The sequence below is a fragment of the Miniopterus natalensis genome, chromosome 11, assembly GCF_054644295.1.
Source record: "Miniopterus natalensis isolate mMinNat1 chromosome 11, mMinNat1.hap1, whole genome shotgun sequence".
Lineage (NCBI taxonomy): Eukaryota > Metazoa > Chordata > Mammalia > Chiroptera > Miniopteridae > Miniopterus > Miniopterus natalensis.
The window spans coordinates 60,374,949-60,400,155 of record NC_142091.1 but is presented as its reverse complement, the minus strand read 5'-3'; the positions used below and the strand labels follow the sequence as shown (position 1 = coordinate 60,400,155).

Sequence of the window (25,207 nt, the reverse complement as noted above, 5' to 3'; positions counted from 1 at the left end):
TCAGGGAAAAGAAATCAATGACCACTATGATGAAATGCGTCCAATTGGTTCCTCAAGGGAGGAAAAACCATACTGAAGCCTGTAGCAGACAGACCTCAAAAGTTATTGTAATTACATACAATAAAATATTACATCATTACCACAATAAATACACCAAAAAACATCAGATATATTATAGTTAGAATATAAAATTTAAAATGTTACTTAGAAACTCTAGTGCCTGCTACATTCTAAACATAAAGCTCATTAATTGAACCTTAACCCTGCCTTAACTTTCCTAATTTCCCAGTCCAAACATGGGATTTAGCAGTTTTATTTTATTATATGCACTGTGTCACAATCAGTGGTTCCCATTTTATAAGGAAAGGAGCAAGTATAAATACTCAAGCATCCCAAGGAAGAAAATCTATGGAGACAGGACTCACACTCAAGTCTGCCTGTCTCGAAAGCCTGAGGTCTTTCCAGTGTTTTCCAACCTGCCCAGTTTCTCCGCTGTGTGTCAGGCCACATAAAGACTCCATTATAATCAATTAGTAACTAATTACTGGGACAGGACACAGTAAGTTAGGGACACAGACTGCTTTTTGCTCTAGTTACTGTGGGAGGCCCAGAAGTAGTACCAGACGAAGTCCTGGTTTCTGATAAAAGTCTGAGATTACTGTGGCTTGGCGTTGCCATGGAAGGCTTAATGGATGAGGAAGGCCTTGGAGGAGGAAAACCGTGAGTATTTTTCATTCACTGTCTATAGTCCAACAAATATACATAGCATCTACGTGCCAGGCACCGTCCTAGGTGTAGTGGTAAACAAATGGAAGTCCTGAATGTGACTGCTGAATGAAGAGTATAAATAAACGAGCAGTGTGGGGGGATATCTGGAATCAGATTGCCTCATTCAATGCCCAGCGCAGCAACGAGGAACTGTGGGAAAGCTCCGCGGAAAGCAAGGGTTGTCACCCACCGTCACCTTAGTCCCCCAGCTAGAGGTCCCTAGGGGGTGGAAACGGAGCCACGCAACCCCCGAGAGCGCTCGAGAAGCACGCCCGAGTGGCTGCCCACTGGGGAAGACGCTTCTGTCAACCAGGAGCGCCCAGGTGGGGTGGCAGTTGGCGTGGGCCGGGCAGAGGTACGGATGCAGAGCCATCGTCTTCGAACCAGTCTCCTCCGGGCCCAAGGACACGGACACCGACCTCGGCACCCACCCCACCCCACCCATCCCGTAAGAAGTACCTGCGTCCCGAGCTAGGCGAATTCCAAATAGCAGAAGCACGTGGGGCGCCGAACGACCGCCGGAGGACCACGGCGCAGCAGACTGCCCCTAGCGGGCGCCTGACGCAGGCTCCCAGAGTTCGCCGGGCTCGGCGCCGCGCGTCCCGCTCAGGCGCTGGTAGGCGGAGCGCCCCAGCGCACTCAGTGCGGCGACGGCGAGCGAAGGGGGACCTTTCTCAGTCCTGTCTTTGGGTGATGACGTAAAGGCCTGGGAGGCGGAGCTACGACCTGTCGCGGCCGCGGCTGTGTAACCTCTGCCCGTGGTGCAGAATGTAATTTGGCTCTCTTCGTATCGAAATTAAGATACCGAGCTACCAAGGCCAAAATAAGCATAGCGATGTCCGCACCCTCACCGCTGCCTCTGAGCCGGGGATAACTCGCGTGCTCAGATAGGTGCAGGGCAGCACGTGGTAATTAATTCAGGGTTTTCGATGTTAGCCTGGTTATGCGAGACGACTGGTTTCTGGGACCTGTGCGTAATTTTACCGATCCTCCTAAATACCTTACCATTTTAATGTGACTAGATGAGAAACCCCGATCAACAGACCTTTATTTCATTTATCTCACTTGACCCTCCTCACGCCTAGTCGGTGACCTTGTAGTCTGGTTTCTACCCATTGCAGCCGCTGTACTTTGCAGGTTCCCTGTAGGCCTACGGCCATCCAATACTGGCGCCCTTCTGAAAACCAGCTCCGCGGCTCAGCTCTTGTTCATTTACTGCCCCAGTTCAACTCCCTGGAGAACTCGTCTAAGAACATGACTATAAGGGCCACCCACCCATACATACTTTTACATTGTCTTTGGGCCAGATAGTCGAACTAAACAAATCCAACTGCTTGACATTTCTTCTTGGACACCTCAAATTCAGTATATCTAAAGTAGAAATCATTTCCCTTGCTCCCTGAAACTTTCCTCAAATCAAGACACTTCCAAATCTTATGTAATCAGTGCCACCACCCATCTAATCCAATTTTTTTTAATTCACTCAACAAAAAGTTAATATGCCAGACACAAGGGGTAGTAACCACAATGTTCCTGTCCCTTGTGAAGGTTCCATAATTCTAGGCAAGTGTTATGTGGTATTAAGACTAAAGTATCCAGTGAGTAAAAAGTGACTAAGGGTACTGTGCTAGAGGTGAACATGAAACAGAGACCTGAACTTATAATGTGATGGGAAACCACTGCGGTTTGAGAAACAGGGAAGTGACAAAATCTAATTTGCCCTCTTAAAAGGCTCATTCTGGCCACTGTGCAAAAGTTATAGCAAGAGTAGAATCAAGGAGAATCATTATAAGCTGTAGTTAACTTCTAAGCTGGTAATGCTGACAAGTCACAAATGCTAGATGACTCAGTTTCAAGTAGAACCATGCGGAGTTGCTTAAGGACTAGATATAAGGTATGAAAGGAAATCAAAGATGATGTCTAAGGTACATTTGCCCTGAGCAACTGGATGAATGTAGGTTAATCAAGAGGTCAACTTGGCATACTCATGACATTCAAATGAAGACACTGAGTATGAACTGTTTCAGAGTTTGGGACCTAGAAATATTTAGCACTAAAATCCTAATTGTGTCAAAATCATGGGATCAGATGAGGTCTCCTAGGGAAAAACATTAGCTAGAGATGAAGTCTGATAATCAAGGCCCGGAGAACTCAGCAAAGGATATAGGTAGAAAATACTTAGAATCCATTTACATGGGCTACTTCAACAGCCATCCCTTGACCCGTACATTTTGTTCTCAACACTGCACTGAGTGTTCTTTAAATAGCATTTATTAGGTGACCCACCATTCTTCTCCCTATACACACAGCTCAAAAATCTTCAATAGTTCCCAACTATTCTTACAAAAACATAACATGGTATATAACTATAAAGCAGTCTATAGTAGCGCTTACATTTCTTCAGCCTTTCTCACTCTGCTCCATCTGTACTCAAACTTTCACTTGAGCCAGAGAGCCTTCCCAGTCACTGGAGACTGGACCTTTGGACATGCTATTCTCCCCTTCTTTGCCTAGTTTATAACTCCTCATTCTTTAAATCTTATAGTTCAATTATCCATTTCAATGAAGTCTTGCATGATCCTTTTGACTAGGTCATATTTAATCAGTCATGGCCTTAAAATCTATCAACCATGTTGCTTCATCATGGCATTTGCTACACTTTAATGTGATACTAATACACATCAGTATCTTCAGTAAAAGCAGCAACCACAGTGATTCTGTCACCACTGAATGCTCAATGTTTGCCATGATGCCTGGCAATGGCTACCCAATTTTTATGAATGAAGATTTAGAGGCTTAAAACAGTGGCTCCCTAATATAAACACAAGACTTAAAGGAAACTAGTACTTACAAATAATAGAACTCTAGAAATTGGCTTTAATAGGTTAGGTGGTATTTCACTATATAAACTCAAAGTGCCAGTCTTCTGCATGGGACTGGATTAGGCTTCTGAACAGCTGTTTAAAGGTATTAAAAACCTGTTGAGAATACTGTAGTCCAGCCCTCTTAGAAATCAAGGCTACCGAAGAGTTTTCTTTAAGCTTTTTCCTCTCCTAAGTATAACAAGCATGTCTTAAAGCTTTGCTGAATGATATATACAACTAAAGCAGACTTCACTCAAGGATAATAAGGAATCAGATTTTAATGATTTAATCTAATGTAATTAAAACATTCACTAGTCTTTTCCAGTATTTTTGCAGAATTCAAAATTGGAAAAAGTATAGAGATGAGCCTTAACAATTTACTTTCATTTGCCTGAGGGTTTTCTTTCCCCCATTACCTCTTTAGAAGGGATAAGCTCAAGGGCAACACTGACTCTTTTAAATATAACTTAGTCAACAAAACTGAAGAGTGCTTAACAAGAACTCAAGTGAGTTGGGATTCAGGAACTTAAAGATTAAATGGTTTGAACTCAGTGCTTACCTGTATCCCATTCCCCCTAATTAGATATATTATTGAAAATAAAATGAATACAAATTTCCTAAAACACTTAGAAGGCTGACTACTCAACTACCTTCTACATTTTACAAATTGGTTGTCAACCAAGCACCTCAGTTACTGAGCCTTCTGATAATAAACACACATTCTCATGTCTTCTTAAGTGGGAAAGTCTCCCATGTTGCATATATAGAAGCCAAAAGAACTACAGAAGCTATATGATTAAAAGATATTTAAAGGATACTTGTTTTAGTATCAAGATACAATGATCAGGAAAAACTTCCATATTCGTTAGGGATATTAGGATCTGAAAATAAAACTGCCCTCACCAAGGTAATCTGACATTCTACCTTAAAGCTAGAACAGAAGTCTCATTATCCATATGTGAGATGACTGATACTTGTACATTTACAGAAGTTCTTTATGTATGGAGTCTTGCTGTAGAAGCTACATTGACACGTAACAATCATTTCCTTACAGCTCTGCTCAACTATGCATTTGACCAAACAAAAGGCCTTCTGCAGATAGGACAGGTATACTAGACAGACCACTTAGGACCAAGACTCAGACCTTAATGGAACTTTTTACAAAGTTCTCTGCCTCATATGAGGCACTCCTTTGTATAGTCTGAATTGAGGCATAAGAGCTTTACATTTACACTGCAGTGGTAGAATGCCAAAAATATATATAGTACTTCAAAAAGAAACAATTCTTTAAAAAACACACATAAAAAAAATCAAACACTTTACACATTCACATCTGCACTAATGCATAGAATTTTGAAATCTAGAAAGCGTTTCTCCCCATTCCATCTCTGAACTGATTCATAGAGATCACTATAAAGAACTTCGATTGTAAATGTCATGAAATTATTTTCTACATAGATAGCAAACTTAGTTTTATATAGAGGATTGTAAGCATATCTAGGGATTACCCAATAAACCACAAATATTTTATCTAATCCCTCTAAAATACACCTAACATATGGTTGTGGTACATCCCAGGCAGATGTAATTTAAAGCACACAAGGGGAGGTGCCAACAAAAGAAATACTCATTTGCAAATGTAAACAGATAACCCTCCAATATGATGTACCACAACCACACGAGAAAAGTCAAGAACTTACTTTATTTTAAAATAAACATTGAAGACCCCACCCCTTCCCCACCACCCTACAAAACTTTTAAATGTGGAATGTTCAACCGCCTATCCACTTTAGTAGGTTACAAAACCAGCAAAAACTCCAGTTGTCTAATGAAGAATGTTTGAGAATAGTTTTGTGTTATGTTTGTGTGTTTTTTTTAAGTAGCTGAGCACCTACTGGAAAAATTCCTTAGCTAAAGGCTGAAAACAAAACTTAATTTCTGCAGAGAAAATATCATTAACTTAGTAGGCTTTGCTTAATAAGTGGGCTTAGTTCTCCATGAAGTCAAAGTGGGAAACGACAAGCAGCATTAAGTTCACAGGCACATAGAACTAGTGCTCAAACTGCTAGCACATATTCCAACAGAGTACATAAATTACTAAACTGTCACTCTCCATCAAATTTGTGACTCTCCCTATGCATCTAAGGAAAGGAATCACCACTTTGAATATAAATACCTCCAGGAGAAAAGGACAATTAGGGTTAGACAAAAGATAAGTGCAAGTACTATAGAAACAGCTGCTGGAGATGCCCATAAAATCTGTAACAATGCATGTGAACCACATAAGCTGCTAGCTGTTGAACACCAGTGTTTCAAGATACAGCTTTTATAAACATGTTTTATTTGTTTTGCTTATACCATCAGAACTGAAACTACTGACTGTCATTTCCCTAAAATAGGGAAATCAATCTAAAACACATACTGGTGCTTTTCAAAAGATAGCAATTTAAAAGGGTGGTAGCAGCAGGCATTTGATCTTTTAAAAACCTTCAGGCTACAGGAAAACATGTGACCAAGAGTGTTATGATTATCCATTATAGACTTTCATCAGTACCTGTACCAATTTAGGTGACAATACATTAAGATCCAAGGATTAGTGAGAGACAATGAGCATCATAAGGAATGATATATAGTACCAATCCTTACAAAGTCATTGTCAAAGAAAATGTTATGTGTTCAAAAGTTATCTAAATACTTCACATTAAGTACAGAAGCGGCCATCCAGATTACATCCCATATTTGTTGCATATTTTTCAAAAAGTGCCAATCAAAGCCTAATTTTGCATCTTGGCTTTGTCTTATACAGTATTAGCTGTTAAGCAATTTACATGTGTTTTTAACCACAGTCATTTGGCCAGAGGATGAATAGTGCTGTGTCAAAGCCAGTAGCCAGCCCTGTATGTGTGATTAAGGGCCCATGCGTAATTTGGTATGCATCTAAACGTTCAGTGCTCCGATTTAACTGGAAAAGCTGTGAAATGCAGATTTTCTGCCAAACCACACTCCTCCTTCCATCTTCCTTCCAAGGGAAATATATTTGTCAATTACCACTGAATAATGCTAGGGCTGATTTGTAGATTTTATCCAATGTCAAAGTCAATCTTGCTTTTTCCAAGCCACTTCGATTAACTATGGAGATATTATCACCCTGTAAAGTATATTATGTTTTACTCCTAAGCAAGGGTGAGGAATCTGAGTATCATGTGCAAGGCTCAAGATGACGCTTAGGACAGAACATGCAGAGTAAAAATAGTTTCCTTCCATATCCAGGTAATATAAAGCTGACAATTGTAGTCCTGTCTTTATGGGATGAAAACAGTCCCTTTACAATAAGTTTCCTGAAAGGGAGAACAAATAGATAATAACTCTTCTGGTAACATATTATGGTACACTGGCCAGTGTGTTTTTGGCGATTAAACATAATCCTGTGAATCAGATTAATTCACTTGCTGAGTGTTCATTTGCGGCATCCCTCTGTTGGGTCTTGGGGGCCCTCCACGACCTAGAAGACAAAAATGGCATTTGGTTTTTCTTTCAAATACTATTTGTTTTGCCTTCAAGCAGATTTTCATCTGAAGTCAAGAAGCATGTGGGCAGCTTGTCACCACATTATTAGGTTTAAGAGGTCAATTCTTCAGTGTTCAAGTTTCACCTGTCCTGGAAGTTGTCATGCGCAATTTGCTCGTTCTCTAGCTAAAAGAAGAGTAGAGCTAATGGAGTATTCCACCAGTACTCATTCATTCATTCATTCAACAAGTATTTATTGAGTGCCTACTATGTGCCAGGCACTGTCATCAGGCGTTGGAAATAGATACAGCAGTGAAGACAGACAAGGTACCTGCTCTCATGGAGCTTACATTCTAGTGTACACTCTAGCTTACATTTCAGTAGTAAGTAACATCATACTATCAAAATTAATAAAAGCACCAGAATGAAAAACAGACCTTATTACCTAAACTGTTAAAAAGAAACTACATAACATTGAAAATTATATAATGACTTGTAACAGATAAAATAACTTTTTACATGCTATTAAAACAGGTTTTTAGCTACCAGTCAACTCAACTTTCATAGAATATGCTACAAGGTGAAAAAGAACATAACCCACATTCACATGCAAATATCCTTTGATATTTCAAGTCAATAATTTCCCATTGATCCATTAATTAATACACCTTTTCGCTGGCCAGTTTCTACTAGCATTAAAATCAAAGTACTTTGAAATTCCTCAATATACATTTTATACATGTAATGACCAACATCTAGAGGAAACCTTTTCAATTTACTTCCTTCAAATAAGAGAACCATTTAGAACTTCAGATCATATGAAATGCTACCTCTAATTGTTACATAGGTTGACTTCCTGCCAAAATAGTATGAAGTAGTTTTGCTGCAGTAATAGACAAAACCAAGAACTCCTAAAACCTGTAATTTTTTTTAATATAATTCAATTACTTAGGAATTTGGAGGTTTTATTTAAAAGTCAGAAATAATTGGGTATTTATAGAATAGTGGTCCAAAAGGCTTTGAAATTTCAATTAGTTCTATTACTTCTAAATGGTTCTCTAAATGGTATGGCTTATCTGGCCATTAAAGGGTCTCTGGCCCTAAAATATAATATGCATGTTTCAAAAATAAAAGAGGAATAATAAATTTATATAAATGTTCAATCTCATTCCAAAAATGTCTTACAAAATGTTTCAGTAAGTACTTCCTAAAAACATTTAGCAGGTTTTAGGACCTGAAAAATAATTTGCAGTTGGAAAAACATTTTTTTTTTCTGAGGAGAAATGTTCTAGTTTTTGAAACAGAATATAGTAACAGGGAAAGTCATTCAAAAAATTAAATTTGGGTTCAAGATAAATTTTAGAAACAGAGCATTTCATTTAATCCCTAGCAACAAGTCTGGAAATGATCAATGTATTCCTAACATGTAACCTACATGCAGATTATGAACAGCTCTTCCAAGGCCAGAACAGAAGCTCCACTTAGGAGCTAGGATCACCACCACAAAATATTACCTCGTGGGGCTCCCCGTGGTCCATTCTGCCCAGAGCCTCGCTTGAAATTCTGCTGATATCCATCCTAAAAGACAAGCTAGTTAGTACTGAAAAGAAGGAAAGGTAATTTTTAAATCCTTAGCCATCTATATTCTTTGCCTAACACTTGAAGAATATAGAATTATTCCTTATTTTCTGACATTTCAATATAACTATTATTTGGTAATTGTACTATTATTCTTAAAAACCTTCAATAAGACATTTTATTTCTCTGCTCTTTAACAGACTCTATCAAATGAGCACCTATAATGAGTACTAAGAAAAGCAAGTGTCATCATTCTCCATAATGAAGTATCTTGTACAAAGGGATAAAATCAGCCTCAAGTCGATCAAGTAACTACATCAATCACTTTCACTGGTATATTTCAGTCAGGTTTATATTTTAAAACAACTTTACTTACCCGCTGATAGCCAGAGTAGTCCCGGGGAGCACTGAATTGAGACTGTGTGTAACCACTGTTTGGAGTGTTAGAGAATGAAGGGCGGTAACCATCATATCCTCCTAAAATTTAGGACAAGAAAATAATTTTCTTATCTTCACACGGAATTTTTACTTACTACGGGTCAAGGGAAGAACTGAAAAATTATAAGCCATGCTAGTTATTCAAATTAATTTCTAATTACCTATCCTGACCCAATATGTTTATGTATTTCTATAAGCATTAGTTGCCTTAGAAGATGAAATTTTCACCCATCCATGTGCATACACACATGAAATGACAAAAACGAAAAAAATCTCCATAAGGTTTGATAATGTATAGCAAACAATTATCCCTTAGAGAACAATGGTAGGCATGGATTTGACACATACAAAAAACTCACTGGTTTAAATGGCTTTATCAAAATACACAAAAATGTTTCTAACTCTCCCTCCCCCTCTCTCTGAAATCAACAAAGATAGATTTAAAAAAAAAAAAAAAAAAAGCCCAGCCAGGCATGGCTCAGCGGTTGAGCATTGACCTAGGATCCAGGAGATCTGGGTTCCATTTCCGGTCAGGGCACATGCCTGGGTTGCAGGTTGCAGTGATCAATGGCTCTCTCATCACTGATGTTTCTATCTCTCTCTCTCTCCCTCTCCCTTCCTCTCTCTGAAATCAATAAAGATATATATATTTTTAAAAATGGTTAAATTGTACATAAGAGTATAATGCAGAGAGATACATATCTTTACCAAAACATGACATGTTTCTATATATTTTACAAATCAGAAAAGGACATGAACTTAAGTGTTGTTTGTTTTTACCTCTAAATCCATTAGCAGGGCCCCTGTATCCATTCATCAAGCCTCTAGCACCACGAGAGCCTCCACGAGACACACCACGACTGTTGTAATAGGGCTGACTGCTACGAGGAAATCCAGTGTTCTGCTGAGGAGGCTGCTGGTGGTTACCAGTCACTTGATGGGGCTGGTCCTGGGAACCATGGTAAGTGCCAACCACTATAATAGAGAAAAAGAACCATATATGTATATGTGTGTGTATGTGTGTCTACATATATATATATATATGTAGACACACACACACACGTATATATAGACACACACACTACACACAGCTCATTACAATTTGTTCTCCCCCTATGCTTTTTGATTTAAGACGTGTCTTATACAATCACCTCAAAGTTTAATTCTGTCTTTAAATTTTCATATTAACTATAGGGAAAACCACACATTAATAAGTCCCTGCCTTTCTCTTACAGTGGAATAAAAATCTCCAACAATACTAAATTTTTGAAAGCACGCAATTGTGAGACAGCACACAATTCTATCCTTCCAAATGATCTGAAAGGCTGTATTATTAAACATCTGAGAGGCATCTGCCTATTTGCAGCACGAGATCAAAAATAATTCAAAGGAGTTGACATACTGAAACAGTAAAATTACCATTTTATACCATTTAATTATTTATTTTCATTATAAAGTTCCTTAGTAATTGAAGCTTGCTTATTCTTTTAAATCTCCCTCAATATTTAGTGAAAACATGTAAAACCATGTTCCCATAGCTAAGCAGCTATATGGTACAATATTCAGTCAATTAAAAAGATAAACCAGCGAAAGCCTTCAACTTATACCCTGCTTTAATTCCTGTTTCATTATAAGTACTTCTGAATACAGCCAATTTTGAAGACAGTTAAATGATATACTAGCATGCAGCCAGGTAAAGTGAAAGGAAAGTCCTAGAAGGCCTACTACCTTGCACCCACTTTCCTCCCTTTCACAATGGTGAATCTCGAAACCTTCAAAAATTAAATACCAAGGTACATATATGGTATTATACCAATGCTCATAATTCATGGGGGGGGGGGGAGATGGGGTGCTAACTGGACCTTTAGGAGGTGAGGAAGGTAGAGGCCACAGGAAGATCTACACTCCAGGAACAAAAACAGTCAGCAGCCTCTAGCCAGCCCAAATCTCCCATAATTGGGCAGAGAGGAAAGGTGGTATGACTCTCAAAAATCTTTACCTGACCTATTTTATATCTGCAAGAAACCCCAAGTACATTCATTAGTTCTTGGAATGCTATTTTGCAATAAAAAATCTAGAGGATGTCTAGGAAGAGAAGGGGTCATGACTCCTTTTTCAACTATGTAATGAACCAAACACACGATCCACAATGTGATCTTTCTACATAAATTACCTTTTATTACATTCCCAAAATTTAAAATTACAAGCAAATATCACCAGTACAAGTAATATTTTCTATCTAAAAAGATTCATTTGTATACATGTAGATAGTCAAAAGAACCGAATTGTCGACTCACTTTTTATGACTAAGAATTAATGTTGGGCCTGGCCGGCGTGGCTCAGCGGTTAAGCATCGACCTATGATCCAGGAGATCGTGGTTCGATTCCCGGTCAGGGCACATGCCCGGGTTGTGGGCTCGACCCCCAGTGGGGGGCATGCAGGAGGCAGCCGATCAATGACTCTCATCTTTGATGTTTCTATCTCTCTCTCCCCCTCTCCCTTCCTCCCTCTGAAATCAATAAACATATTAAAAAAATAAAGTTAAAAAAAATTAATGTTGGTCAAATCTCACTGCAAGAAACTCAAAGCAAAACAATTAAGGTGTGATCTTTATTTAAAAATACCAGAATCCCCTTTTTCCTTTAATCAAGTTAAACAAAACTTCTGGAATGATGGGACACACTGATTTGTTCAACAACTATCAGAGTGCCCTCAACATGCCAAGCATGTTCTAGACATCAGGGATGCATCAGTTACCAACACACAATCGTTGCCCAGATGGACATTTTAATAATGAGAGATAGTAAGTGAATAAAATACTTATGAGTGAAAACATCTATATTGTATCAGGTAACCAGTGATAAGGAATAAACCACAGTAGGATAAATGAGTGACCAAAGTGAGTACAATATATTTAGACAGGGTGATAAAGGGAGGTCTCTGTAAGGTGATATCTGAGCACAAACCTAAAAAAAAGTCAAGAAACAAAGTCATGCAAAACAAACATTGGTGGAAGAAAGTTTTGGGCAAATAGGAAGAAAGCACAGGCCATGAGAGCAGAGAACCTGCTGTGTTTATGGCTGGTATGAAAGGAAATAGGATATATAAAAAAGACACAACAGGATAAAGGCAGGGACCAGATCATATAGAATCTTATAAACCAAGGTAAGGACTTTGATTTCTTTTCTAAATAAAATGGGGATTCACTGGAAGCTTTTGAACAAGAGCAAGACATCTGATTTACATTTTAAAATAATCACCCTGGCTACTGTGTGGAGAACAGCCTGGGCTAAAATAAGTCAAAAAGAGGTAACTGCAGCCCTAGCCAATTTTGCTCAGTAGCTAGAGCACTGGCCCAGGACTGAAGGGTCCTGGGTTCAAATCTGACCAAGGGCATGTACCTCAGTTGCAGGCTGGATCCCCAGCCCCGTTCAGGGCGAGTGCAGAAGGCAACCAATCGATGTGTCTCTCTCACATGGATGTTTTTCTCTCTCCCTTCCACTCTCTCTGAAAAGCAATGGAAAAAATATCCTCAGGTGAGGATTAGAAGAAAAAAAAAAGAGAGATAACTGTAATAGTCCAAATAAGAGATGATGATTGCCTAGAATAAGCCAAGTATATGCGCTGATTTTACTTTTTTTTTTAATTGAAAATATCGGTAAATGTTATGAAGTTAATCTTTATAAATAACATATTATTTTAAAATGGTAAGAAAAGCCCAGCCAGTGTTGCTCCATGGTTGATCATCGACCTATGATCCAGATTTCGGTTCAATTCCCAGTCAGGGCACACGCCCGGGGTTGTAGGCTTTGATCCCCAGTAGGGGGCGTGCAAGAGACAGCCGATCAATGACTCTTAACTGATGTATGTTTCTCTCTCTCTCTCTCCCCCTCCCTCCCCCTTCCTCTTTCTGAAATCAAGAGACATATTTAAAAAATAAAATGGTAACAAAAGTTTATCTAGCTAGCTCAAGTGCTTCACAGCCAATTAGTGGAGTCAAGTAGAATATAAGAGCAAGACAGTTTGAAACTAACTGGCACAAAGGGTAAAATTAACCAAGTCAAATGATATATAGTAATTACTTTTAATTTCATCATACCACCTGAAAAAAATAGCAAGCATGTCAGCACAATGTATAAAGGCCCCAAATTTACCTGTTCCACAACCAACTTATGAGTACATGGCAATGAAATAATTAAAGGAGCCTGAGAGCAAGAAGCCCAGTTATTCAGAAGCTGAGCACACACAGCATAACTGACAAATTTTCTATCATATTATGGCTGATTTAATCTCCCTGATTAGTAATGAGTACCTACAGATATATGTAAGAAATTATTACTGAAAAATCTACAATGCTGATCCAGGTCTATTAAAAAAATTTCATAGTTACTTAAATCAGTCTGATAAAATCAAAGTAATAACTCCTATGGTTTTAGCAGGGTTTGCTAATTTGTTGTGGGATTCCAATTAAACTCCTAGGAATTAAATAACCAAAGGCCTAAAAAAGATATTTCATGTGTTACAAATCTAAGAAATCTAAAATATCTCTATCTACTTTATTACTGTGACGGGTATAACTGGCTAAATTACAACCATACTTTCCAACAAGGACTTTTGTTTCAACCTAGTCCACACCAAATGTAGCCACACCAACTCCTTACTGCTTCCTAACTTTTTAACTGAATGCCAAGTATTATGCCAGCAGGCTTCAATAAATTAGCAGCTAAAAGCAAAATTGATCATAAATTGATCAAAATTGATCATAACAAGTTTAATTCCACTAAAATCATATAATAAAAAAGATATGCAAGCTCACTGACCAAAGGAAAATGGGTATAAGACCACTAAAAATTGCACGTTATTCACATACAGCAAATATATACTCAATTTAACTCAGGATTAGCGATGCAAAATTCATAAGGTCTAATACTGAAACAAGAATCCTTAGAGACGGCCATCTAAAGTTTAAACTATCCTAACGCTGTTGTAAAGCAAGCAGCCAAGGAGGTGACACTGGTTATCCTACCTGTTTGAAGCTGTTCTTGCTGAAGCTCTGTTTGTTCTACTTGGTGAGGCTGACTGGAAAAGCTCTGGTTATAACTGGCCTGGTACTGATTCTGCTGTTTTAAAGTTTCTGGTTCATTAACAGGAGGAACTGGGGCATTCATATTGAACACCTGTAAGTAAATAAATGATTAGTCCATCCTGTTATGCTAATAACTTCCCTACTTTTAACATGGCAGACTTCAATGCTGGTTTTACCTCAAATGTAAAAAAGAGCCTTACAGGAAAGTCTCAAACATCGCACACACAAATCCCTCAATTAATGCACTTCAGTGTGGGAAAAAATATATATACCATACAGCACTCAAAGCAGAGTATTACGAGTGGGGATTTAAAAAAGCCTAAGGAAACATAATCAGCAGCCTTGGAAATGCTATTATAAATGAGAAATCTTTATAAAAGATGCAAACCCCTGACACAATATCACTTACAGATTAATTCTATAAACTTGAACTATGAGTTGACTATTTACTTCAATTATTTTATTTTTATTGATTTTTTAAAACACAAGTTAATATTTAAGTATTTAACTCTATGAACTTTCCTGTGAGCAATGTTTTAACCATATCCCACTGATTATAGTACTTCCATTATCATTATTTTCTAGAAACTCCACAATTTAGAGATGCTTACTGAATAACCAGGGTGAAGTATAATTATGTCTGAAATTTACTTTGAAATATATTTCAGTAAAGTAAATGATTAAGCAAATGTAGCAAAATGTAAATAATTATTAAAAGTAGGTAACGTTTATGTATGGATATTATATTGGTCTACTTCTCTGCATGTTTAAAATTTTGTTAATCAAATCAAAACGGTGCAACTATAAAACAAGATGTGATCACATAACTCCTAAGACTCAAATCTAGCTCTGAAAGCAAGAAAATCAGAGTTTAGATTCAATTAAATACATCCTACAGTTAGGGTAGATGGAGACACAAGCACAAAGTTAAATGAAGACTTTTCCTTAAAACTCTAGCATGATAATAGTACACACTAGGCACACAATGTTAGTTGAATTAATTTGCCTACCGTTTGCATGGACTGGAATGGAGCTGCATTTACATTGATTCCACTGCTATGTAAAGGTTTGCTTGTCCCAGCCTGGAACACTTGGGGCTGAGAAGCAGCAGGAAGGGATGATGAAGCTGTAGTCTGGTCTGCATTTAAAGAGATTGTTGCCTAAACACAAAGGGAATAGATGCACTTTAATGATAAACTAAACTTAATTAGCCAAGGCTACTATCCATATGTGGATTAACAAGCTCAACTATTTAATGAAATAAAAATACTGTAGTGAATGTATTAGGTCCAAAAAGAAGAGTCACTATATTAATAGTAATTTACCTCTGCCCAATTAATGAATAAGCACCTCATCAAGTCTACATAACCTGGGTAACAGAACTTGCCTGAATCTGGTCGATTGGTTCCTTTTGTGGTCGTTGCTCTGTAGCATGAGAAGGCTGGTACAAGGGTTGAGATGCTGTATATCCCTCACTTGTGGATGAAACCAAAGGAACCTACACAGAAGTAAAGAAATCAAAGCATCTTTCTGTTATAAATCAACTCTAACACGTACAAGGCTAAAAAAAATAGATGTGCCTGTTAAAGAGACTACAAAACCTAACAACTGAAAAAAACACATATGTTATTAAAGCTCAAAGTTAAGTAAACACTAGTCCAAGTATAAAGTTCCCCACAAATGCTTCTAAAATGGTAATATCTATACTAAACTTTAGAATTATGTCTAAAAGCTTCTTCATTATAATAAACTATTATAAAACACAAGAATTTTTAAAATTTTTTAAATATCACAAGAAAAATAAATGTAAACACATGCCAGATTTGGACACTGATCAAATTCATACCTGACTTTCATAAGCTAAGAAAGAAAGTGACCCAAGAACTGACCAAAAACAAGCCTGCAGAAATATTTCTATCACTCATACCTGTGTAGCTTCTGGTTGTACAGGAACTTGGTTAGGTTGAGCAAGTCTAGATTCAGAATGAACTGCAAAATCACCAAAAAAATAGTTATACAAAATCAAATTTCTTCAGAGATGTCTAAGTACCTTTTACTTGGTAGCAAAATGCAAGTTTCTATAGCCAAATCCTAAATAAACCTTTTAGCCATCATGAAAATACACTGAGTTTTAGCTTTCAAGTGAGCATTGTGTTTACTGGTAGTAATTATTAATCAACTGTCAAAACTGCTTTTTGTGTTTTGCAAAGGTAAAGATGTTAGTGATAAAGTACTAACAAAGTGATAAGAGGGCAGAACAGATAAGAATCAATACCAGTGTTATCCAAGAAAATGCCTTCTAAAGCAACAAGTATAAAGTAGCATTACTCTTAAGACCATAGATAATATTCAGTAATATTTTAACATTATCAAGCTTCAGTATAATCTCAAATGTTTCCATACAAAAAAATGTAAATATATTTTTAAAAAGCCTGTATTTGACTCAGTGTGCATATTACTCCCAGCTCCACCATCCTTCCACTCCTCTCCCAGCCATGGTTAAATTAGATAATCAAAAACACAGGACTTCTCCCTGGCCATGTGGCTCAGTTGGTTGGGCACCATCTGGAACACCCAGAGGTCACCTGTTTGATCTGGGTCAGGCCACATGCCTGAGTAGTGGGCTCAATCCCTAGTAGTGGGTGTGCAGGAGGCAGCCAATCGATATTTTTGTCCCTCTCCCCCCGCCCCTAAAAATATCAATGGAAACATATTTAAATAAATAAAATAAAAAATACAGGATCTTTGGTTAGTTATTTAGAATTGCCTATTTATACTGAAGTGTCTAATGGACAAAGGGTTTACCTGAGTTATCTCAGTGCTGTTAGCACAACTTAACCAGCTAAGAAAACTATATAGTTTATTCCTCTGGTAGAGTTCAGAAAATGAACGCTAAAGTCTGATTCCTTTCTAGAAGGCCTAACTCTGATCTGTTTTCTAACTCTTGGTAGAGATGTGACAAAGAGGAGCTCCTTTTACTTTGAAAAAATCCTAACTACATTACCAGATTAACTCTATCATTAAACATGCTTTCACTCAGCAACTCCTTTTATGACATTTAAAATTATACATTACATGTGTTACTTTGCATAATTCCACTTTTGTGCCCTTAATGCTGTCATGTTCTGGGGGGAAAAACAAGGTTCAAAATTACTAATGATACACTTAACCCAAATACAAGGCACCAGTTCTACTTAGTGCTGCTATTTCAAATAATGGTGTTAAGACCAATAAGAGTTTGAAGCTTCAACTGTCTTATCTACTTTCCCTTTCTTCTTCAGCATTCCCTTACCCACTTGACTGTTAAATCTCACTTTTATTTAGGTAATGTTTTATTTAGGTAATAAAAAGCTGCAAGCATCCTTCAGAAAAAGACCTATTATTTTTATTCCTAGATTAATTTTGACATTTAAAAAGCCAAACAAAATTTCATTTATATAAATTACAGAAACAGAAAAAAATGGTCTGTAGTTTTGTAAGTGAGGAAGTAATTACCAGGGGACTGGGGGAGAGGGTAACCAGTGACAGAAAGGCAACAAAAATAGGCTTCTGGGTACTGATAATGTTCTGTTTTTGAATGCTGGTGTGTTCAGTTTGTGAAAACTTGTCAAAATGTACATTTGTGTGTACTTTTCTATATGTGTAAACCAATAAGAAATTACAAAAAATTATAGAACTAGTTATTTATATTATAGGAAAAACCAATGTTTCTTATCAAATTAAAAGGTAGATCTAAAAGTTAAGCAAGCAATAAAAGAAAGAAAATTAATTTTACAAACTTTACAAAACCTGAAAGCATTGGCCCTACGTTTACTTCTCACATAAAAATATACTATTACTAACCTGGAGGGCAAACCAGTTGGGGCATGTCCATGTTTTGTGTTGGATTCATAGGCTGCGCAGACACAATAGCAGGATCAAGTGTCTGGTTTTCAAAATCCAGCATTGAGTCCTACAAGTTAGTATATAATGGAATTAAGTTAAATAATGTAAACACTTAAACATCCTGTTACAGTGTTTAATTAAACTGCACATACCTGTATGAAATTATAAGGCCCCTGCATTTGTGCCATAAGGTCCTGTACTCGCTGTCTTCTCACAAGGGGGTCTGCCTGAGCCACTGGTGTCAAAGAATGGGGCTCTGGTACTGAAGGAGATGCAGCCTGAGGTTGCTGCTGGAGTGAATTTACCACCTAAAGTGGGAGGAGGGGAGGGTAAGGGAGGAGAGGAGAGGGGAGTAGATTGGTAGAATGAAAGAGCTCCATTCATTACCATCATGACAGGTCCCTAAATTACTTATGCTATCTATACTGTAAACAGAATAGTAGACTTTAATGTAGTTATTCAAATTCACCACAATTGTGTCAAGTTTAACATTCTGATCAATGCTATAATTCTAAAGTGTTATCAATTCTACAAGATCACCCTGTAGCATTTCAGAATTACTTTATAGACTGTATTGTTTACTTCCTAAAATCATGTATTTTGCTTAAACTGTTTAGCCTTCTACAAAGTAAATCTATATATCTATATTAAATATGTATCTATCTCAGTACCTAATGTATAGTCGGCACTCAAGAAATGTTAGCTATTATTATCAAGCTTTGAGTTCCTATTGTTCCATCCTCTCTACCAATAACTGCTACAAAAACCAAAGCTTTTTCCTAGCTTTAATAATCTCTCCTGCCAGGCGGGCGTGGCTCAGCGGTTGAGCATCGATCCAGGACCCAGGCAATCGGGGTTGATTCCCAGTCAGGGCACATGCCTGGGTTGCGGGCTCGATCCCCAGTCGGGGGCGTGCAGGAGGCAGTCGATCAATAACTCTCTCATCATTGATGTTCCTATCCCTCTCCTTTCCTCTCTATAAAATCAATAAAGACATATTTTTTTTTAAAAAAGAATAATTTCTCCTGATTATCTTTTTTAATAATTCCCTGCTCTGCTGGAAAAACTCACTAATTTTTATTACATCAAATTTATATTCTGCCCTGGCCACGTGGGCTCAACTGGTTGGAGTGTTGTCCTGTGCACCAAAAGGTTGCAGGTTCGATTCCGTCGGGGGGGGGGGGGGGCTTGCAAGAGGCAATGAATTTCTCTCTCATAATGATGATTCTCTTTCCCTCCCTTTCTCTCCCCCTCTTCCTCTCTCTCTAAAAAAACAAAATCAATAAACATATCCTCAGGTGAGAATAAAAAAAAAAATTTATGTTCTTCTGCTTGGCTTTTTAAGCCTGGGCAAGTCAGACCTGTTGAGCTTGAGCAAGTCATAACCTTCCTTTATAAGGAAAATTGAGATAATAGAGCCTGGTAACCAAACAGCCTTAGGGTGAAGAAGAGTCTAAGATGACATTCCAATATAGCCCCTATAAGTGGGATTTTTCTAAAGGCTATCCATGTGGGAACCCAGGTTTGTATAGAACAACCTAATAACAAGTCATATACTTTAACACATTAACCCTAAGTTATACATGGTTATAATTTCTTTTTTTATTAAACCTCCACAGGGATAAACAAATCACCTTTTAAACCTAAGTCTTGTGAATTGAGTTTATTTTAATAAATGTACTAATAGACTATCTTAATTTGTTCTTAGGAGACATAAAAATTACTAATTAAAGACAAAAAACATCAACCTTGCAACAGAGAATTCTTACCTCGACTGTTTCAACTGTCCACTCATCTACCTGCTCCTTTTCACCACTGCTGAACTGTGTTTCAGCCATAAATTGTCTATTTACATACTGCAAAGCAAAGTAAATGTTTGAGACTTCTGTTTGGAAGGCAGAAAAGGAAAGCCAACATTAAATAAGAAATCATACCTCTGTTGATTCAACTTCACTTTGCTCAGTGTATTCCTCTGCTGGCTCAGGTTCTAAGAGGTTAAAAAGTAGTAAGAAAGAGCTAAGAAATCTTTTTTAACAGTGTGCCACCAGTCTTAATTTATTTACAAAGTTATAGTTAACAGTAAGTTTCTGCATTTTGTCATTCTTACAATAATATATTTAGAAAGAGCTTTCTTTACCATTTATTCCAGAATAAATTACTTCCGTTTCAATATAGTTATTCTGGATCAAATATAATGCCAATTAAGAGCTACTATGTTAAAACTTCTCTCCATTCTTAGAAGTAATATTATAAAGCAGCATACAGATTATGCTGATGGCAAAGGAAAGTAAAACCAGGACAGTAAACTAAAGCTCACTCCACCTAAGTACTCACCAGCTTCAGCTACCTGGTCTTCAACAGTAGGTACTGAGGCTGCCTCTTCTTCCTCACATAGCCCATTCTGATGGTTGTGGGTGCTATCGAAGTAGTTTGACTGGAAAACACGCTCAACAATTTCCTTTAGAGCTTTATCTAAAAATAGAATATGAATTATAATGTTAAACTAGCTGAGGATGCCTGGCTTAAGATTCAACATCATACCAAACATTTTAAGAAGAAAACCTCATCAACTGTTACTAAAACATATAAAAACATTAAATCCCATCAAGAACAGAAATGTATTACAGAATAGGGAACAAAAAGAACCTATTTGTATTAAATTTTATCTTTATGTATTTTAAGTTACTTCAAAAAAAAAAGTTGACAATTATCATATATTCATTCAACATAGCACCTAACTAAATAAATGTTAGGCACTGTGCTAGGCACTGGAGCTACAAAAAGATACAGTATCTGCCCTACCTAAGCTTATAGGCGAACAGAGAAGAGTTATCAAATACTCACAAAAACAGTAAAAGTACATGTGTGAAAAGTACTACACAGAAGTACAATGGATTGGACCTAGTCAGGGAGAAACCACGAGAAGCTTTCCTGATGTAAGTGCTGCAAGAGCTGAGATCTGGAAGATGAGCAGTAGACAGAGAAGTGTTTCAAGGCAGAGGCAACAGCATTTACAAAGCCCTGTTCAAGAAGAAGGGTGCCAAATACAAAAGAATGAAAGTATGCACTGTGGATGAAGCACAGGGAGTAAGAAAAAGCGTAAGGAAATTTGAGTCTGGAGAGACTGGTAAGGGTCATATCAACGCAAGGTCTTAAAATTTAGGACACATGTATACTAAATGTAATTAAAATAAAACCATTAAGAGATTTTAACGAGGGACAAGGGGGATTCAGTTAGAAGACTGCATTAGACAAGAGAAAGGGAGAAAGTAAAAGAGAAAGAAAAGTAGACAGATACACGATATTTGAAAGGCAAATAAAAAATTGTCACAATTCCATACACTAGGATATGAGGAGGGCAGGGCTGCAGGCAAAGGTGTGTGTCAAGAATTAAAATCTTGCCCAGTCGGGTGTGGCTCAGCAGTTGAGCATCGGCCTAGGATCCAGGAGATTATGGTTCGATTCCCGGTCAGGGAACATGCCCGGGTTTCAGGTTCGATCCCCAGTAGGGGGTATGCAGGAGGCAACCGATCAATGACTCTCCCATCATTGATGTTTCTATCTCTCTCTCCCTCTTCCTTCCTCTCTCTGAAATCAATAAAGATATATTTTTAAAAAAAAGAACTAAAATCTCAATTTCCTGGCCTCATATAGCAAATGTAGGGTAAGGCTATTCCTTAGTAGGTCACACGCTACAGAAATAAAACTTCAGGAACCATATTATTTCAAATTTCATAATAATAAAATTAATCCTATTAACAATAATTTGAATTCTGAGCACTTCATATGTATTCCTTCCTCCACACTTCAGAAATCTGTGACTTGGAACTATTTATTTTAAAAAAATGAAATACAATAAAACTGAATGCATATAAAAACACTAATGCCCTGGCCGGACAGCTCGGTTGGAGCATCATCCAGTATACCAAAAGGTTGTGGGTTCAATTCCCGGTCAGGGCACATACCTAGGTTGCAGGTTCAATCCCTGACTCACACTGATGTTTTTCTCCCCCACATTGCTCCAAAAATATCAATAAGAAGCATAGCCTCAGGTAAGGATTAAAAAACAAAACAAAAAAAAAAAACACACACAAAAAAAACCCTAGCGTTGAGTACATTAGTAGCTTTCCATTAGCTATAGATAAAGACAAGATCTTAAGACGCAGGAACAAGATTGGGTAGAAAATAACACCAAAACAATATACATGGTTAGACGCTTAACCCTTGTCACGCCTCAATAATGCTCATGAAAATTTAATCAGGCTTGACCTAAAACTACTTTTTCAAGCTAACAAGTTTATGCACACATGTCAATTACTTTCCAAACTTCAAGTGGTAAATTCAGTACACACTTATAGCAAAACTAAAATCAAGAAGCCAAAAAGATTTTTTATAAAGAAATACAGACAACACAAGTTAACAAACCAAGAGTTATTTCTTACATGAAAAAATATAAAAGGATTGGTTCCTCATACGTGACTTTACACGTTTCCTTAAAAAAGCAAATATACAACAAATTGTATCACACTGTTCTGCCAATTAAAACATACAACCCAATTTAGTATCTTTTCAACCCAATAGCTAAAAACAAGGTATGAACAGATAGTTTTACCTTGATATGTTCAAAACTCTTCTTGGCTAAATCAACTTTATAAATAGTCAAGATAAGGAGTTATTCCCTGATTTACTAAAGGGTTAAAAACCTAAAATTCCTAATTAACTGAGTTAGTGAAACTTCAATGTCCCTTTAAAAAAAACAAAAAAAACATACAACTGGATTATTTCAGGTTAAGGAGCTCACATATAGAAAATAGGAATAGATACCAGCACCTTTTAAAAAATACAGAAAAAAACCAGTCAGGCATGGCTCAAGGGTTGAGCGTTGTCCTAGGATCCAGGAGATCATGGTTCGATTCCCAGTCAGGACACATGCCAGGTTGTGGGCTCAATCCCCAGCTGGGGGCATGCAAGAGGCAGCCAAATCAATGACTCTCTCATCATTGATGTTTCTCTCTCTCTCTCCCTCTTCCTTCCTCTCTCTGAAATCAATAAAGATATTTTTTTAATTAAAAAATAAATAAAATGTAAAAAAAAAAAAAAAAAAAACAGAAAAAAAGAATGTCCCCAAATTAGCAAAAGTGTAAGAAAAATTAAAGACTAAGGCAATGACCATATGAAATTCAGTAAATACTTTCACAAAATTTTAGCTATAAGGAAAAACCAGTCCCCAACTAATACACCAAAAACTAGAAGGTAAATTTGGTGTTAATCTGTCCACTTCAAGTAGAGTAAGTTATAAACAAAACCATTTTAAGTTTGGACAACCATCTTTATAGATTTTTGGTTGGTTGTTCCTGGTGCTTGACTTCCTGGCAACAAGAAAAAAAGCAAAAAAAAAAAAAAAAAATCAAACATGAAATAAAAAAGCAAGCAATGGATATTTATATGGTTCTAAAATTTCAATTACTACTACTACTACTCTTAAGTAGGAAACTAATTTTTAAAGATTCTTAGTTACAAAATCATAAGGTGTCAGTGATACTCACAGGTTGTTCCACATACAGGTTTTTCTTTGCCTTCCAGCAAGTCCCACAGATGAATGGAGGCACGTTCATACTGTTCATTCAACCTTATGATAATTAAATAGCTAATTAATTACCTTTCAACTGTCAACTTAAGGCAACATTTAGAAGTTTCTATTATCAAATACCAATATACCTCAAGCTCATGTCCCGTTCAGGGTCTGCTAACTTGTAGAATTCATCCAACAATGACAATTCCTCTTCAGACAATATTGGCACGCCATTCAAACCCTGTTTCAGGTCAGTTCGCACTTCTTCATCTCCCAATTTGTCCAAAACATACTGCAGCTCAAGTACAGTTTTTAAGCGTTTTTGTTCAGCTTCTTCCCTCATAAGCTGCTCCCGTCGTGCTGTTTTCTTTATTGTTTTCTGAATCTGCATAAGAATATAAATATAAGACATCAAAGTAAGTTTTAAAAACTCAGTTCAATCAATTTCAGGCCCAATGTAAATAAGACACATTTCACTCAGTGAATTATATATGTGACCCCAATACATAAAAGGGTAATTCCCAACTTACAAAGAGAGTTTAATACACGATCTATTTTAAACAGCTGTTAGAAATTCAGAACACATCTTTCCCTAGAAGGTATTATACTACTGAAATGTTACCAATGAAATGATATAGCTGGGATTTGCTTCATAATAATCCATCAGACAGGGAGTAGGGAAGTAGGCGACGGTATATCAAATATGATTGCCCAGGGGATAGTAAGTATAGAAGATAGATATGGATACATGGGGGTTCATTATATGTTTTAGTTTTAAAATTTTCCATAATAAAAATAACAATTAAAAAAACTTTTTTAATTAAGGCCCTGGGTCAGTTAAAAAAGAAACCTAACCACCACAACAAAACACCTTAACTATATCTTCTCTATGGAAAAATGATCCAAAGTTCTAAGTACCCATTACTGACTAGCAAATAAATGTCAAAACCCATTACTGTTACTTCCACTCAAAAAACCCACTGCTGGTAAAGGCATTCCAATATATTGAAAATAGTGACTAAAACTGATTCATTTTTATGAATAAGCGGATACTAGCAGAGAAAAAGAAGGTGGTAGTAAAAGACAGATAAAAGCTAAATAAGAATGTATTTTTCCCACTATTTTCTCTCTGCTACACTTTTTTTTTCCCCTGGGGAGGTTGAAGGGAGAGCATCAGCCAAACTCAAAATATTTCTCTTTTCTCACGTATAGCATCAGTGCAGGGTCAAAGAAAAGTCAGTCTTTTCAAGAGCCAGGACAGTGTTTTCCTTCCCACATTCTCCCCTTTCTCTAGACTCACTAATAACTTGAAAGAGAGAAAACCAAAATAAGGACAAATAAAACATATAATAAAGAGAGAAATAGGAGAGGCCTGGAAGGAATAAAGAAGGTTGTAATAAGACAAATTTATAATGGCAGCAGAGAGGGTAGTAGATTAAATATCCTAGCAACAGGTGGCAAAAAATAGCATACATGAACAGAAAGATGAGATCTCTTAAGCTAAGGTG

General features: G+C 37.0%; 2 protein-coding genes across 3 annotated transcripts in view; both read right to left on the bottom strand.

The window, feature by feature from the left end:
* NAT10 (N-acetyltransferase 10) overlaps nucleotides 1–1,518 on the bottom strand; it is a 37,749-nt gene extending 36,231 nt beyond the window's left edge. For both annotated transcript variants that reach the window (XR_001602672.2, XM_016206204.2), the window contains exon 1: nucleotides 1,228–1,518. The gene's annotated coding sequence lies outside the window, so the exon portion shown is untranslated. The remainder of the gene's footprint in view (nucleotides 1–1,227) is intronic.
* A 2,374-nt stretch (nucleotides 1,519–3,892) lies between these two features.
* Nucleotides 3,893–25,207, bottom strand: part of CAPRIN1 (cell cycle associated protein 1) — a 36,035-nt gene continuing 14,720 nt past the window's right edge. The window contains exons 4-18 of the mRNA XM_087821810.1: nucleotides 23,846–24,084; nucleotides 23,674–23,756; nucleotides 20,462–20,599; nucleotides 20,062–20,114; nucleotides 19,897–19,983; nucleotides 18,280–18,435; nucleotides 18,086–18,194; nucleotides 16,170–16,231; nucleotides 15,630–15,740; nucleotides 15,253–15,402; nucleotides 14,183–14,333; nucleotides 9,936–10,130; nucleotides 9,094–9,194; nucleotides 8,654–8,717; nucleotides 3,893–7,134 (exon numbers count right to left, since the gene is read on the bottom strand). Coding sequence (XP_087677936.1) covers nucleotides 7,070–7,134; nucleotides 8,654–8,717; nucleotides 9,094–9,194; nucleotides 9,936–10,130; nucleotides 14,183–14,333; nucleotides 15,253–15,402; nucleotides 15,630–15,740; nucleotides 16,170–16,231; nucleotides 18,086–18,194; nucleotides 18,280–18,435; nucleotides 19,897–19,983; nucleotides 20,062–20,114; nucleotides 20,462–20,599; nucleotides 23,674–23,756; nucleotides 23,846–24,084 — 1,764 coding nt within the window. The 3' untranslated portion in view covers nucleotides 3,893–7,069. The remainder of the gene's footprint in view (nucleotides 7,135–8,653; nucleotides 8,718–9,093; nucleotides 9,195–9,935; nucleotides 10,131–14,182; nucleotides 14,334–15,252; nucleotides 15,403–15,629; nucleotides 15,741–16,169; nucleotides 16,232–18,085; nucleotides 18,195–18,279; nucleotides 18,436–19,896; nucleotides 19,984–20,061; nucleotides 20,115–20,461; nucleotides 20,600–23,673; nucleotides 23,757–23,845; nucleotides 24,085–25,207) is intronic.